The 16,780-nt window shown below is 43.6% G+C and overlaps 1 protein-coding gene across 6 annotated transcripts; it reads right to left on the reverse strand.

The window, feature by feature from the left end:
• Positions 1–113: 113 nt before the first annotated feature.
• elp1 (elongator acetyltransferase complex subunit 1) lies at positions 114–16,703 on the reverse strand. Of its 6 annotated transcripts, none has more exons than XM_061788172.1 (36): positions 16,556–16,703; positions 15,768–15,937; positions 14,494–14,646; positions 14,337–14,418; positions 14,130–14,210; positions 13,967–14,052; positions 13,127–13,317; positions 12,804–12,927; positions 12,642–12,735; positions 12,339–12,569; positions 12,101–12,271; positions 11,702–11,780; positions 11,469–11,621; positions 11,277–11,383; positions 10,950–11,053; positions 10,822–10,875; positions 10,650–10,755; positions 9,918–10,033; positions 9,767–9,840; positions 9,600–9,678; positions 8,522–8,601; positions 8,308–8,451; positions 7,185–7,270; positions 6,942–7,090; positions 6,662–6,785; positions 6,336–6,433; positions 6,069–6,270; positions 5,310–5,371; positions 5,168–5,230; positions 3,332–3,392; positions 3,126–3,242; positions 2,948–3,047; positions 1,987–2,114; positions 1,745–1,896; positions 560–632; positions 114–246 (listed from the first exon to the last, which is right to left on the reverse strand). In XM_061788172.1, exons 2-36 carry the CDS (start codon positions 15,915–15,917, stop codon positions 155–157), a joined length of 3,966 nt encoding a protein of 1,321 aa, XP_061644156.1. In that variant the 5' UTR covers positions 15,918–15,937; positions 16,556–16,703; the 3' UTR covers positions 114–154. The 6 variants fall into 6 exon arrangements, 5 of the variants coding, with proteins under 5 accessions (XP_061644156.1, XP_061644154.1, XP_061644155.1 ...); XM_061788170.1 differs by having other exon boundaries at positions 11,166–11,383; XM_061788171.1 differs by having other exon boundaries at positions 1,745–2,114.
• Positions 16,704–16,780: the final 77 nt, after the last annotated feature.

Raw genomic sequence — 16,780 nt, forward strand, 5'->3', positions numbered from 1 at the left:
AAAAATTAATGAATAATAACGGCGTTTTGCATTTGCTATCCCACCGAGTGCCTGGATGGGGAATTTTCATCCGACCTCTTTTCCAAAACATGACCACTTCTTTCACTTTTGGATGAAGGACTGTTGCAAGTATCACTTTTATTGTCTTTTACAGTCAAACAAACACAAAAGGGGAATTAGTTTCAAAAAGGTCCAGCTTCCACTTGACGGCGCTTCTCATCGTAGGTGGAGTTGAAATCTCAACATCTGGAAAGAGAAAATATGAAAAAAAAATGTCCAGGCTTTTTATATTAAAAAAAAAAAAAAAAGGAAAAAATTCAATTCTTGTATATAGAACTCGATTGATTAGAAAGGATGAAAAATGAAATCTTTTTCATTCCATAATTATACATATTTGTCATTTTAAATTCATATGCATCTTATTTACAATCGTAAATCCATTTGATTATAGACAAATTAAGAAGATATTTCAATGATCTTACAGTGAAAATGATTACGTCAGAAACCGAGTTGATGAAACGCGTGTACGTGTGCTAAAGCGACACAAATACGAGCTCACCTTGTTGTGACGCGGGCGGCGGCTGCTGCAAGGACGCCGTGATGCTGTTCGCCGTGGAGCTCGGTCCCATCAGCTGAAACACAACAAGCGCACAAATGTGATCGATTCAGATTTGTTTCCACTTTTTTTTTCTTCAGCCTGAAATCCGAATTAGGTTATTGGGCGATCTAAACGAAAGGCTTGAACACCTGCGGCCTAGGTGTTTCCTTGCCTTGCCTTGCCGTGTCAGGTTTGGGTTTATATGGGAGCTTGGGAGGGCTGGGTTTCTTTGAATTGTTGTTTATTTCTTCTTATTTTATTTCTTCTGTTTGTTTTATCTCTGTAAAGTACTTTGTGCTGCATTTTCAATGTATGAAAAGTGCTATATCCCAAAAAAAGGTGATGATTTGATTTGAATGCTTACAGAACGCCACCATTTGGCTTGATTGCAATTTATTGTTTTGTATTTGATATTGAAATCAAAATAAATAAACACAATGATATGTTTGAATTTACTTTCTTTTAGTGATTTCTTTATTTGTATTAACTTTGTATGTATAGTTGAATTGTTTTTAATATAAAAATAAGAAACATTTCATTTCATTATAAGACCACTGAATAAAGATGAGTTGTTTTTAACTGCGAAATAATACAAATCAAATTGTGAAAACAAACCAAATCATTAAAAAAGATATTTATATTTAATCTAATGATTTCAAATTATTTCATGAAAAATGATGCATTATTTTGTTTACAATATCGTGTCCCTGTGAAAATAAAAAAAATGTTGTTTGCTGCCAAACAAAGGGTTTCTCGCTACCAAAACAATTTGTGTGTCCTTCATGTATAATTCATATTCGCATTTCATTTTCTTTTGAAAGTTGTATTTAAATGTAAAATATTTAAGAAAACATTTGACAGTTCCCTGCAGGAGTGCCTTGCGACTGAAATGATAACTGTATCCTTCATGTATTCGGAACTATTGCTGCAAATACATAATAATCATCTAATAATTGAAAAATGAAAATGTCACACAGTTGACCGTTTCCGCTACGAAAATGATCATCTGTGTTCATGTCCTACTACAAGTCTTCAAATTCCCCACGAACATTTCTTGAGCCCGAACTACACGCTTCAAATACTTCCACCTCGTAAACGGAGCATTCGTACGTTCGACGCGGACGTGACGGAAGACGATCGGCTTACCGGCGCGCGGCCGCCGCGCGCGCCCTGAGGCCACACTTCCGGGACGGCCTCCTCCATGGCGCGCAGAGCTTCCTGGAAGACGAGCTGCAGCTCCTCGGCTCGCTCGTCCGAGCGGAACAGCACGAGAGCCTCGAGCAGCGCCCGAACCTCCTCTGCGGCAAACAGAGCAAACAGGCAACCCGACCCCAGTAACGTGAATCGGCAAAACGTGTCGACGGTGCCTCGAGCGTAGGAAGGTTCACCTCTCATCTTGTCCACGGAGGTGACGATCTCTCCGAGGGCGTACGTGAGCGCTCGCTCCTCCGTGGGACTTCCTTCCTTCAGGCTCAGCTTCTTCCTCTCGGCCTTGCGGCGGTTCTTTGAAGACCTCCTGTGTCACACCGTGACACCTTTTGTTTTTTAGCATTTAATGAGACTTACATATTTACACACACAAAAAGTGATATTTCAGGCTGTCGAACCCAATATGTATCCAATTTTAACCCACCAATATCAAATAATATACAATTTAGAACCGATTTCTTTCACTTAGCACTTATTATAAATAAACGAACAAATCTCATTACTTTGAAAACACAGGTTTCAATTATATGTATAATACATTTGGAAGCATAACAATTAGAATGTGTAATTACATTTTTAAATATTACAATTTTAATAAAAGGTTAAAATTCTTGAAATGTAAAATTTGATTTTCACACCATTTTATTATCGTTGCAATTTGAATCCCTCAACTGGAAATTCAATCATTTCCATGGGAATTCATGCAAATAAATGTAATAAAAATATTAAATTGTATTGTATTGATTTTCATGATTTTTGTGGTCTTTGGTTTTACATTTTTTTTTTTTTTTGCCCTGGAGAATAGTATTTAGTTGTGTTTTAGTGTTTGTTGTTGAAAATTGTTGTCTGTTATGTATTTATCTATGGTATTTTCTTTTTCCTTCCATTTGACTCTCTTAATTTAGTTTCATTAATTTTAAATCATATATTTTCAATACAGTTTCTTTTATTTTCCCATTAGTCAACCAGAACAAATATTTTTTGTTTTGGAATTAACGGGATAGACTTTGGACAGCCATCGCATTCCACAGCATCAATACGCACTCCAAGCACTTCCGTACACATAAGAAATAACCCTGCATTACATGGGAGGGAGGGAGGGCGCGCGTGTGCGTGCGTGCGTGCGTGCGAGCGTCTTACGAGGAGACACGCGAGTTGCTGTGAGAGTACTCGGATGCGCTCGTGACGCCGCTCGCCTCGGAGTAAAGCTCGGCGTCTGCGCAGTCCGGGCCGTCGTCTTCTGCAAGGGTTACGAGACGTTTGCTTCGGTGCGGACGTTACCGCGGCGACCCCTCACCTCACCCTTCCCCGTCCTCACCCGGCACGTTCATCCGGGCCTTGTCCTCCTTCCGCTGACGCACGACCGCCAGACGCGTGCGGTGGCGCGAGAAGGCGGCCGCCTGCATCTCCACCAGGAACGTCTGCGCGCTGGCCGCTGGTGGGGGGGAAAATACAAAAACGTTGAAGATGGAAGGTTTCACTTTGGAGAAAGAAGGTGGAGACAAAACGGCTCCTAAAAGGTACCTTCAAACAGGGCGGGTTTCAGGTCCGTCTCCGTGATGTCTGCTCTGTCGTGCGTGTGAATCTCAAGCGCACAAAAAGTCCAATTAACTAACAGCGGAAGGAAACTAAAACATGTACTGCACGCCTGTGTTCACAATAGCAGCAGTGGGTTTAAAACAACGCAACACTGGTGTGAAGCAGTTGTGGGAAACGGAAACGGCGCTTATTCAACCAAATAATCAGTAAGTCACATTCAAGTAATGGAATAGAAGTTCCACAAGTTGTTCGATTCCATGCAACGCAGATGTTAAGCAGTACTGTATGTGTACAAAGAGATGCAGGTATTTGTTCGGTAATTCACAGAGAGGTAAGAAAAAACTAATTGTGGACTGTAGTCTAATGGTTCTGGTCTGGAATAGTAGCCACAGGGGCTAGAAGTTAGAAGACTCTATCCAACACAGATGTGAAGCAGTTACAGTATTTGAAACTGTGATCATACAGAACAACTTAATATTCCGTAATTCACAGGAAAGGGAAGAGCAATTTTTTTCCAAGCAAAAGTTTACTCATTCACAGTAAAGTTAAAACAACCCCCCCAAATCTTTTTTAAACTTATCCAACGGTCCTGGTCTAGAGTATTGGTTCACAGGGGCTACAAGTTGGTGGAAAGTACTTTTCCAACACAGTGCTTATACAATGTAAGAAGGAATAGTGGAATCAAATAGTCAGAGGTTGGTGAATTTCATGCAACACAGATGTGAAGCAGTGCTTGTACAAACATTTTAGTGATTCACCAGAAAGTTAAAAAAAGACGTACAAAGAAGTCCAATGATCGTAGGCTGGAATAGCGGTTAGCTGATGTTAGTTGGCTGACTCCTGTTAGAAGTTGGCGTCAATTAACTATCGCCACACTCCATGCAACACAGGTGTGAAGCAGTTGTCAGAAATGGTGCTTCTACGACTAAACAAGTCCAGTGATTGACAGCAAAGTAAAAAGGACTTGTAGAATGGGGTCTGAGGCAGGAATAGCAGCTCACAGGTGCCAGAAGTTTGTGGACTCCATGCAACACAGGCGTGAAGCAGTGCTTATACAAGTAAATATTAGTTCACTTATTCAAGGAATTGTGGACTCAAGTCTAATGGTCCTGGTTTGGAATTGTAGTTCACAGGTATCATAAGTTGATGGAGTTCATGCGACACAGGTGTGAAGCAGTGCTTAAAGAAGTAGGTATTAGCATTGCGATTCATAGAAAACAACAACACAAAAAACAGACGTTATCCGAAATGGTGCTCACATGACTAAATATCAAAAGGTAGAAAGAAATTGTGGAATGGGGTCCTAGGCTGAAATAACAGTTCACAGTTGTCAGAAGTTAGTGCACTCCATGCAACACAGGTGTGAAGCAGTTGTCGGGAAATGGTGCTTATACGAGTAAATCTCCATTCGGTAAGTCACAAGAAAGTAAAAAGGAATTGTGGAATGGGGTCCTAGGCTGAAATAAGAGTTCGCAGTTGCCAGACGTTGGTGGCCTCCATGCAACACAGATGTGAAGCATCTGTCGGAAACAGTGTGGATATGGCTAAATGTCAGATCAGTGATTGGCAAGAGAAGAAAAAATGAATTGTGGAATGTGGTCCAATGATGCTGGGCTGGAATAGCAATTGTCACTTGACAGTCGGCGGTGTCCATGCACCACAGATGTTTAGCAGCGCTCGTACGACCAAATATTAGTTCAGTGCAGCGTTCCCAATGCATTTAAATGCATGTAGCGTAGAAGGAATTTGAGCTTTTGCCACTGCTATTATTGTGAACGCAAAGTGTGTTGGTATGCTTTTATTTTATTTTTTTCCACCAACCAGTCGTAGCGCCTCCTCCCAGGCCGCGCCGGAGATCAGCACCAAGATGGCCTCCTCGTAGTCCTGTGCGGCCACGGAAAGCGCAATGAACCATCCGTACCATTGTTGACGGCAACCATTTGTTTTTGTGTGAACCACCTACTTTGGCGTACTGGTCCAGCAGCACGGCGGCTTCCGTGTAGCGTCGCTGTTCGCTCAGCTTCCCTGAGAGAAAGCAAACAATCACGAAAAAAACCATTAACTCGCTAAGCAGCTGGTCGCCGCCATGGATTATGTTTACACAGACCCCGCCTTGGTGTGTTGCTGCGATATGTCAGCGCGTCTGATAAACAAAATCAAATTTAATGGACTAAACGTCATAAAGCAATAAACTACAAACTGCACAAAATGAATAGGTCACCTATTCACACACACACACAAATATATTTGGGAAACAGGCCCCAAAGACAACAGCTGTCATTTTTAATCTCATGAGAAGTTTTTCCAAGCATATATATATTTTATTATTTACAGTAGTGAAGCAGTTGTCGGAAATGTTCCTGTTCAAACGGCAGATTTTTTTTGTGAAAAACAAAAACAGATGCGAACAAGGCAATTCATTTCAAAACGTTCGCCAGCAGCAATGTGACCTATCATCTGTAAATGATTTTTCTCTCTCTAAAAAGTGCACACACCCAGTTCAGAATGAACCAATCACATTCAAATTCATGTTAAATGGGAGTCATCACACACTTGCCACCATTGAAAGTTCTTCTGATGACCCCCAAATACATTTCAGCTGTAGTAGGTTTTTCCCGACTTTTTGTTTGGCTTTCTCGTAGTGGACATCCAAGTTACAGCTTGGGGTCCGGTGACCCCAGTTTGAGAACCGCTGCGCTAAGCGGCCGGTCGTCACGGTTACCTGCCAAGTCTCGGGCCAGCAGGGCGAGCTTGTCGTCGGACATCTGGATCTGCTGCGCCACGCAGACGGCGTTCCTCCAGCTGGCGGCGGCGGCGAAGGCCTCCAGGGCGCCGTCCAGTTCGCCGCATCGCCACAGCAGCAGGCCGGCCTGCTCCGCCTGCTGCCGATCCAGCAGGTGCTTGGCGTAGGCGCGGCTCAGCGCCTTGAGGGACGTCACACGCGCGCTTGTGAGAGAAAACCGAGCGGGAAGCGGGGAACGCGGCGTACCTTGTAGTGAGCGCCGTCGGGCGGGTAAAGACGGAGCGCTTGGCTGTACAGTTTCTGCTCCTTCACCAGCTGCAAGGCTTCAGGGAAATGCTCCTCTCCTGAAAGAGAAGACAACGTGAAGACATTGCATACATATAACGGGTGGTATACACTACCTGCAAACTGTTAGGGCTATTGGGCTTTTTCCAAATACAGGATGTACCCCAAACACACACACCCTCACCTTGCTAAGCGAACTTAATCTAACCACCCGTGAACATGTCCGAAGCACTTTTTGCACAAATTTCAAACTCGGCCTTCCTGCGTGAGACCAAATGGAGGCCTACCAGACTTGCTGAGGTGTATCAGCGCCTTGCCGTAACGTTTCAGGTGTTTGTCGATGGTGTAACGCTGGTAGTTGATTTCCAAGCTTTTCAGCGTGTTCAGGAAGGGGAGGTACTCTTTGGGGTCCTGCACACAAAAGTGACCAAACTATTCTCGCCATCTGGGTTTTTCCAACACCAATCCATCCATCCATTTTCCATAGCGCTCATCCTGATGATAAGTGGACAGCCAATCGCAGGGCATATCGACAAACAGGGCTTCACGCTCGCACGTTTTTGGTACCTTTTGCGATTTCTCCGCCACCATGAGCACCAGGTCGAAGTCGTACGTCCCCAACGAGTGCTCGTACAAATCGTTGACGTTGACGAGGAAGAGGAGGTACTTCAGCGCCTCCTCGGCGTTCACGCCGCCGTCCCCTTCAGGAGGATTCGCTGCAGTTTGTGAGAGCGGGTTCTAATATTTTGCCTCACAAATGCAGTGCGTTTAGTGGACTAAACCAGCGCAGGACATCGGAGTTTCGCTAACCCCGAAGCTTGTGGACTTTCTGCAGGGCGATCTCCAGCTCGGGAGTTGTCTTCTTCACGTGCGCCGTCAGTATGGACAGACAGAACCTGAAAGCGGTGGGAATCGAATTCTAATTCTCTACTTGATTTGGGAGTCAATATTGGTGAAAACAATGATACAATACTTGGTACATTTTTATTGAAATATTATAAAATGCATTTGTGCAAAGAAAGACCTCTTCTCTAGGGAACACAGTTCCTTCATTTAAATCCTTGTTGTACTTGGTCAAATGAAGAAATACATATTTGCAAGGAAAACAAAACATTTTGGCGGGGTTTAGTAGCTACGATTTATTATACAAACAATTATTTGATTCAACTTTTACTTCACCTCAAGAAAAACTACAAATTGCGTCATTATTTCATTTTTTAAATGTATTTTCATTACTATTATTATTATTTGTTTTATTTAACCAGAAGAAAAACTCAACATTGGGTTTAAATTTATAAACTATTGTTATTCTAGTTTCATTTGATTTGACTGGGAACATTGTTTTTAAGTTTGTTTCATCGTTTAATTCATTTTCAAAACATTATTTAACCTTTATTTGAGAAGTATAAAAAGAAAAAAGGGGGTTCCTCTCATCAAATAATGGTTAAGTTATAAAAATACTCAAGAAAAAAACAATGAATGACATTTAAAAGGGAATTACATTAATAATGAACATGGATTAAAATAAGTAATGTTTAAAAAAAACATTATTTTAAATGAAATAAATGAACATAGATTAAAAGAAAAAAAACAATCACAAATGAAATAAAAACTGTTTTTAAAAAAGGAAATCAATTCATAATGTAAATAGATTACAAATTTTAAAAGCGTCGAAAATAAAAATTAAAGTAGTTTTTAAAAAGGTAAACTAGAAATGTAGCTTTTTTACTTGTTTTCAAACAAAAAGGAAAAAAAAAACTGCCTCAATGAAAATAGTAAATAGATTCAAGATAAAAAAAATATATTAAAAAGAAAAAAAAAGTCTCCTGAGCAGATAAAAATGTAATTGAATTGCAATCATTGTTTGTTTTTTTGGTTTTTTTTAAATTAGCAAAGGTGTTCCCATTTCTTCCCATGGAACATTGTCACTGACTTGTTGGGATCTGCGGCCTCCATGGTGCCGCGAAGAGCGTCGCATACCACGTCCACCTTCTTGCGTCCGGAGATGTGCGCCTGCCGCCGGAGCTGCGGGCGTCCTTCGGGCCGAGGGTACATGCTGCTGCTGGTGTCCTCCTCCCTGGTGAGGGGTTACGGATGGTTCAAGCGTTAAAACCTAAAACGAACTCACTTGACAATCATGGACTGACCTGAGCTCTGTGAGGAACAGGTTGATGCTGTTGATGGAGTCGAGCTGCGCCAGAAACGTGCGCGTGTTCTCCAGGAACACCTGAAGCGAGCAGATGGGTGTGGTCAACAGGCCGGATAAACAGAAGTTTAAAAGAAAAAGTAAAGGCCATTTTTTCTTTCAATTTTGATCCTACTTTTATTATAATAACTTAATAACCCCCCCATCTATTTAACCTTTATATTGACAGGAGAAAAACTTCAATTTGCTTTTAAAAATATATATATATCTTTTCACTACAATCAATTTTCATTTGACCTGGACAAAATAACAAATTGTTTATTTATTTTTTATTCTATTTTCATTATCATTACTTTTTCGATCATTCAACTTTATTTGACCAGAAGAAAAACTTGCATTTTTTAAAAGATGTATTTTCATTATTTTTTCTTCCATTTTTGGGGGCTAGAAGAAATCCTATTTTTTTTTTTTTATTTGAAAAACTACAAATAGTTTATTCTAATTCTAATCTTTACATTTTTTTTTTTATCTTGAGCTTGATTTGACCAGAAAAATATCCATTTTCAAAATATATATTTTCATTTTTCTTTACCCATTATTAGAAAAATATATTTTAAAAACAATTTCTATTTCCACTCTTATTAAAAACTCTTTTGACCTATATTTGATCAAGAGAAAACAACAAATAGTAAAAAAACATCTTTAACCCTTATTTGTACCAGGACGAAAATAATGTGTAAAATCAATTTTTATTATCCAATTATTCTAACTTTTATTTCAACACGATACAAATTCTGAATTGTTTTTTGATTTTATTTTGAAATCTAAACTGTTATTTTATTGTCATTTAACTTTTAGCTGAGCAGGAGAAAAACGTATCCAAAGTATTTTTGTTGTTGGTCTTTTGTTACTGACGAGGAGTATATTGCTTTTAATTTGTTTAAAATAAAAATGTAACCTTTATTCGACTAGAAAAACAAAACCCCCCAAAATGATGGTACCAGACCACTGTAATCTTTAAACGGGTCCCAAATAATACATCAGAATACTCATTCCTAATAACAGGGCTTTGTGCGTACCTTTGGGTTGTGGTCGTAAATGAGGTTGAGGTCGATGCGCAGCTTCCTCATACACTCGAAAGCTTCCCTGAACCTCAAACTGGGAAACAAACCACAGCAGTGACAAGCATGAATCTTTAACACCTACCGGACCGTCGGGTCTTGGAGGAGGTCTGCGTTCTACTCACCTGTCCAGCCACTGCCTGAGCTGAGCCAGCACCAGAGCTCGATGGTGGACCGTCTCCAAATTCCCACGCGGCATCTGCGCACACAAAACGCCCAAGGGTGAACATCTGCAGCCGCTGGCCAACCGGCAGTTGTCGCGCGTTTGGAGCTCACCTGTAGCACCACTCGCATGTCTTGCGACACCACCGTGACCACGCGGGACCCCCGCTCCACTCGCCGCAGGGTCTCGTCGTTCTGCCCGCCGTCCCGGGCCAAGGCTGCCTGCAGCCCTGCGGGGGTTTTCATTTTCACGAAGTCAGATGTTAGATTTGAATAGTTCCCCCAGTAGCAGACGAAACGATATGACGTTAAAGTGGTTTACTCTAATTGAAAGACATTTTTGGACCACATTTTCTTTGGGTGATTTCCCCCCCACACAAAGAAACCTCCATTTCTCCGGACCCATTGTCCGATTTGCTAAATCTTTGGTGCGGTCTACTCAGGTTGAAGTGAACATTCCAAAGTGACATTTTGACAGACTGCCATTTTGGGAAATCTTGTCATGTTGCTTTTTGTGTTGTTTGTCTCTTTATTCGGTGTCATTTCCACATGTTATTGTCTTTTATTTTTTGCATAGTAAGAAGAAATGATGAAAAAAAACTAGTTCATAAAAAAAAAGAAAAAATCAAACAATGAAAACACAATAACTATGCTATGCTGTTAGTACAAGCAGCGCATGACAGCGGGGACACGCTCTGAACCACAGAAACAGATTTATATAAAAAATAAAAACTTGACAAAGAAACCCGAATTAATGTATAAAATCGATTCATTGCCCAGCCCTCGCCTTGGTTGAGCGTCTCACGTGCTTCGCGAGGGACAAAACAGCAGACCGGGCGCGGGTACCTTTAAGGCCGAGCGCGCTCAGTCGAAGGCAGCGGCACGTGTGCGAGTGCGTGGTGACAACCAGGAAGTCGTCGCACACGGCGAAGGACGACACGTTGGAGGCGAGCTGAGGGTGGAGAAGAAGAATATCGTCGGGTGAAGAGTCAGCCAACGAGCCCAGACGGCAGCCTACCTCCACGTCCGCGGCGAACAGGCGAGCTCTGTCCGTCAGGCCCAGCGCACACTCCTGAGATAAAGTCCGTGTCGTTTTGAAATGCTCGCTAACGTGTGAGTATGTCAGTATGTCAGTTTATTTTTTACCTGGCCATCCACACTGCAGAGGGCCATCTGAGGGCACGGCACGGGGAAGTTGACGAGGCACCCGCTGGAGTCACGCCACTCCTCCAGAGACAGCTCGGCACAATCTGCATAACAATATGATTTTACATGCACATGCTGCTCTGTGGGTTATTACAGGTCGTTCTGTTTATTTCTATTATGCAAGGTGGAGGTTATCATGAATAAATGCCAACGAACAATCACAGTAACTGTATGACGCGTCTAACAAATTGCGCCGTGCCATGGTCCAACTCTTCTTCGGATCTGGAGCACATAATAGTCGGCCTAGTGTGAATGTTGCCGGCTGACCCCAGAGCAGTTTCCTGATGCGTCCGTCCTCCAGCTGTAGAGCCAACGACTGCGTGCTACAGCGGCGGACCAAGCTGATCACGACGCCGTCCACTTCCAGACGACATCTGCAGCGATTAAAAAAGGGAAACATCAAGTCACAACGCCGCTGTCGGTCAGCAATGTTCTCGCGGGGTTCTTCTTATTCAATACCTGACGGAGAGCGTGTCGGCGTCCTGGCCGGGACACAGCACCATCAGGGCGGAGGAGGTGGGCAGCAGACCTGAGCCGACGGCCATGAAAAGATCGCCCTGGAGCCACAGCAGATGTCGCAGAGACAGCGGCGCCTGCTGGTGGAAGGCGACACTGCAAAAATGAAAGGTAAACTTGAGAAGATGGATTACTGCCTTCACGAGTTTGTCGATAGCGACTGGCGGCTTTGTTACCTGAAGGTTTTCTGGAGGACCAGGGGACGAGTCACAGTTCTGAATCCATTTGCTACTTTCTCAGGTTCTCCTCCAGAATCTGCTCACCCAAACGTTGTGAGCAACATTAGCTTCAAAAATAGACACATTTGTGGCAGAGTTCCACAAAGCGTTGTGCTTGATATTATCTACCCAGAAAAAGTCAAATTCAAGCACTTTTAAAGGTGCGTGCTTATACCCGAGGTAGACTACCTATAAGTGTGGATATTAGCGGTGGAGTTCCACAAGGCTTTGTGCTAGGTCCACTATCGTTTACCTTTGAAGTCAAATCAGTTCGGTCCTGTGGGAAACACTGAACTTCATACGTGCTATAACTAATCATTAATAAGAAATTGTTTAATACTGATTTTGGAGACCCACCTTGGCCGTAGACGGCTATGTTTCCATTAGCGGTGAATGCTGCCAGCTGATTGGTCCGCTGAGGTTGGCAGAGGAAGGTCACCTGATTGACAGGTGAGCTGAGCTGGAGTTCAAAGGAACACATGGGTGGAGGAACAGTGCTATGCCTGAAGGAGGTCACCAGGATCTTGTCTGGAGGGGATTGATTACATTTTATCATTTTGATTAACGGGCTTCCTTTCCTCCCATTGGTCCTCACCTCCGTCAATCACGGCCACGTCGGCGTCGTCCAAGGCGCCAGTCCACTGGCTCCTTTCTGTCGTCCAGCCCCAGTCGTAGGCCAGGTAGGTCCGGCCGCGGGTGACCAGGTGCAGCCGCAGGGGCCGTTCGGGGTCCCAGCAAACGCACACCGGAGCTTGACTTGGGTCTGTGCCAAAATCCAGGCTCTGCTTCAGGTACCAGTGGAAGTTTGCCACCGTCCACAGCTGCACTGCAGTTGGGAGATGGGAAAATGTTCATGTCTGTGGTGTGTAGGGAAAACTAAAAAGTGGACTGCACTCACCGCAAGTGTCGATGCGTCCGTCTTCGCCCGCCGTTAAATCCTCCAACCAGACGCCGAGGACCTTGGAGTCGTTGTTCCACAGAAGCTCCTTCACCTGAAGGAAAAACATGTACCCTTAGCGTCAGAAGCACAGAATAAAGGGCTACATAAAGATGCAAGTGCCTTGGCCTGGTCTTTTCTGAGGGGCAGGGTGAAGTCTCCGTGCAGCAGGCCGTTCTTCTCCATGAAGACAACGCTGTGCTTGTTGGGATGGCGTTGCGTGCTCGCCATCAGGCTACCGGAAGGTCTGAAACATGGATTTCTCTTTGTTTTGTAATTCTGTATTATCGTGGCGGTTATCAGGAATAACTGCTGAGAGGTGCGCTTGCATTAATCATACGACGCGGTGTTAAGTGGGGCCAAGCACAGAACACAAATTGCCTAGCCAAAAGTGATTTTCCACACTCCTGGAAATAATATCAAGCTTTAATCAACAAACTACATACTTCCAGCACAGCGCCTGCTCCAGGCCATCGACGGGCTCGCTGGTGGCCTGCAGGACGCCCTCCCTGTTCCACACCCGCACCTTGCGGGCCCCCGTCCACGGGCAAACGCCACTGACGGCAAAGACCTGTCCGTCCCCTCGCCACGTCACCCGGGGCCGGCGGTCGTCCCACTCTGCCGCCGGCTTGACGTTCTGCAAGTGCATTAGTAATAACCACAGTCATTTTTAAAAAAAATTTTTTAATGGTTAGTATGTGCGGAAACTCTTCACAGCGGTTGACTTTTTTCTAATTTTGTTATTACAGCAATTTTCCAAAATGAAATCTCCCCCCCCCCTCAAAACTATACAATAATGACATGGATTTTTTTTTTCAAATGTATTAAAAATAAAATCAGAAATGACATGAAGATAAGTATTGACAGCATTGGTACACCATAGGCAGCAATTATGGTCCAAAGTCTTTTTAAAATGTGATTCCAAATCTATCTTTGGGCAGTTTCAACCATTCCTCTTTGCAGCACCTTTAATTATCCATCAGGTATGATTGGAGCCATTTTAAGGCCTCGATCCGATTCAAATATGAGCTTTCACACGAAGGCTGTGAAAACTTATGTACATTTAATTTCTTCGCTTTAGATTTTTAATAAATTTGAAAAAAAATAAAAAGCCAAAATATTGTCAGTATAGAGTATTGCGTGTATAATTTTTTGGGCAGAATTAATATTGTTTTTCTTTTTGAGGGGGGGGGGGGGTGTAAGGCTGTAACAATAACTGTGGAAAAAGTAAATCACTGTAAATACTTTTCCAACTGTAGTTCATTTTATTCCACACTTTGGCGAACCTGAGCCTTCCTCTGTGCGGCCTCTTTGCCCTCTGAGCCGTGGAACTGCGTCTCCTTCTTGCCCCAGCCCACTGTGATGAACTTCCCTGCCATGTAGGAGAATATGTTAAGATACACTCTTAAGAATGACATTTATTCTTAATCCACAAATGATGCGCCGTACCTTCACCAAAGTCATCCTGATGAATCGCAAACTCTGTGATGGGCTCGAAGCTTTTGGTCATCATGATGATGGTTTCCTCACCTGTGAGCACCAAAATATGAATGATCGACACTTTTTAACTTTTTGTTCTTTAGAGTACGGAAACCGCGATGTATTTATTCCAGACCCACCTGCCACACAAACCAAAGAAAATGAAGAACAACTGACCGGTGGTGAAAATAACGAGCTCTTCATCAGGGCTCCAGCTCATGGCGGTCAGCCCGGTGGCTACACTGCCGACGCACTCCAACTGTACAGACGCGACAACTTAATCATCCGTTTAACGCCAAACACGCTGTCGAAAAACACCTCCCGACAAACACACCCGGCCGGTGTCGAGGTCAAAGACGACGACATCGCCGCCGGCCGTGGCCAAACACGCCGACTCGAGCTCCGCCAGGTCCTGCAGCCCAACCACGCAGCCGCTGCCGTCTGCCGGGAGGTAGCCTTCTGCAGTCAGTGAGCCCTCGCTTACCACCTTACGACCAGGGGAGAGAAAAAAAAAAAAGTGCATCAAGCATTAAAATACAGACATTAGGTAGGGCTGATATGGCCTGAAAATTAAATTGCCCAAAAAGTTGTACAAAAAATATGTTTTCCCATTTTATGACCAAGATGGCGCCCACCCGTGTGGACCCCTCGGTTACGCGCTCTCTAGTATCGTTTTTGTTTTTGTGTTTTTCGTTCGTCTTTGGAGACATGACACGACTCACTTACACTACTCCGGACTTTCTTTCACCAACTTTCGCAAATCCGTTCAGTTTTTTTCCCCCGCCGAGTTACTCACCGGAGCAACGAACGCGGTCTTTGGCGCGTGGAGACGGAGGCGGCGCCACAGAGGGAAACGAGCCGGCATCCAAGTGAAACTCCGCAAGAGAGGATACAGATTGGCGTTTCCGTCCATCCGCCTCGCGAATCTACGCTCCCTACCCAAAAAAATGGAAGCGCTTCATCTTCTGATCAGTAAAGCTTTCAGACGTCCCGCCGTCGTGTGCTTTACGGAGACTCGGCTTTGTGAGGCTGTACCCGACGGCGGCGTCATGCTTCACGGCTTCCGTCTTCACCGGGCAGACCGCGACATGGAATCATCGGGGAAAACAAAAGGAGGCGGGATATGCTTCTATATCAACGAAAAATGGTGTGCGGGCGTCACGGAGCTCAGCACGCACTGCAGCCCGCATTTACAGTCGCTGTTTTTGAACCGTAAGCCATTCTACTCGCCTCGTGAGTTCGCATCTTTCATTCCGCCTCAAGCTAACACGAACGCCGCACTGCTAATGCTCGCCGAACAAGTCAACGAAATTGGAAAAATTACAAAAGCTAAATTCAACCAGGAACTCCCTAAATACAAGCAGCACATCGACTGTCCCACCAGGGAAAAAAACAAGTTCACTGCCAAACTTAAGCAACTTCGCCAAGCTAAGGAGAGCGCATATGAGAGCGACTTTTGTACTCAATCGACGAACCACATAGATGTCAAACTTAAACCATGTCACAGACACATTTTGACCCATGTTACGCATAAAACAGTAGGAAAAAAAATTGGGATTTGATGGCATGGGACCATTAAAATCAGTGAGTGTATGTACCCCACAATACCTGTCCGGTTTGAGGGTTGAACTCCGCGATGGAGTACTGGGAGGCGACCAGTACTGTGCCGGCATCGACGCGTAGCGACAAACACTGCGGTGAGCCCGGGCCCTGAAGCTCTGAACTCTGCAGGCTCTTCAGCAGCTTTAAGTTCCTCATCACGACTCAGGACACGACACCTGCGCAATGGGAATCATGCCATTACAATGATAATCAATTAAAACCACAGATAATGATGCACACATTTGAATGATTGTGTCAGCGAGGTATTCATTGAACAATTTACACTCGATTTCAAATGAAATGCTCCAATTTCCATTATAATTCCCTCAACTTTTAACAATTTTTTAAAATTTCTTTATTTGTTTTAATGTAACTCAAAGATGCTAACAATTCTCACTTTTTCTGTGGATTGCAGCAAATACAAAAATTACCAAAAACCTTGCCAAGGCCACTGTTGAGAAGACACTTTTGTATTAATTATGTTATTTTTAATTGTCACCAATTCATTAGTCACAGCGTATCGGAAAATGAAATAATAATAATAATAATAATAATCATCATCATCATCATCATCATTTCACACGGTCACTGATGGTGTCGTGGTCCACTCGGCTGATTTTGGTGCGGGCAGCGTGGGTTCAGTTCCCACTCAGTGACGCTGTGAAAAGGAGTGCAAATGGTTGTCTGTGTCTATATGTGCCCTGCGACTGACTGGCGACTGGTTTTCCTTCCAAAACGACAACCAAATAGCTACAGATTTATTTGTAATACGCAAAGAAATCATTCAAACTCACCGACAGTCGCAGTTTGTTGGAGTTTGTTGCGGTTGGAGCGCAACATCAACAACACATGTAGCGACGTCAAGCTAGTAACCTTTCACCCTTTTACGTCACAGTTGAAAACTCAGCTCCATGTCGCCCCCTGGGCTCGCGGAGGACAGCGGGAAAAGAAACCCGATTAAAAACATCCGATTTACATTTTTTGATTTATTAAAAAAAATAATAATAATCGCCTGACGA

The sequence above is a fragment of the Phyllopteryx taeniolatus genome, chromosome 10 (assembly GCF_024500385.1).
Source record: "Phyllopteryx taeniolatus isolate TA_2022b chromosome 10, UOR_Ptae_1.2, whole genome shotgun sequence".
Taxonomy (NCBI): Eukaryota; Metazoa; Chordata; class Actinopteri; order Syngnathiformes; family Syngnathidae; genus Phyllopteryx; species Phyllopteryx taeniolatus.

Excerpts from the sequence above, each read along its gene's own strand:
- elp1 (XM_061788169.1), bottom strand. The coding sequence starts at position 15,917 with ATGAGGAACTTAAAGCTGCTGAAGAGCCTGCAGAGTTCAGAGCTTCAG. Across the intron at positions 12,272-12,338 it reads CGTGGCCGTGATTGACGGAG|ACAAGATCCTGGTGACCTCC; the intron begins GTGAGGACCAAT and ends AATCCCCTCCAG. Across the intron at positions 5,372-6,068 it reads GCTGGCCCGAGACTTGGCAG|GGAAGCTGAGCGAACAGCGA; the intron begins GTAACCGTGACG and ends GCTTTCTCTCAG.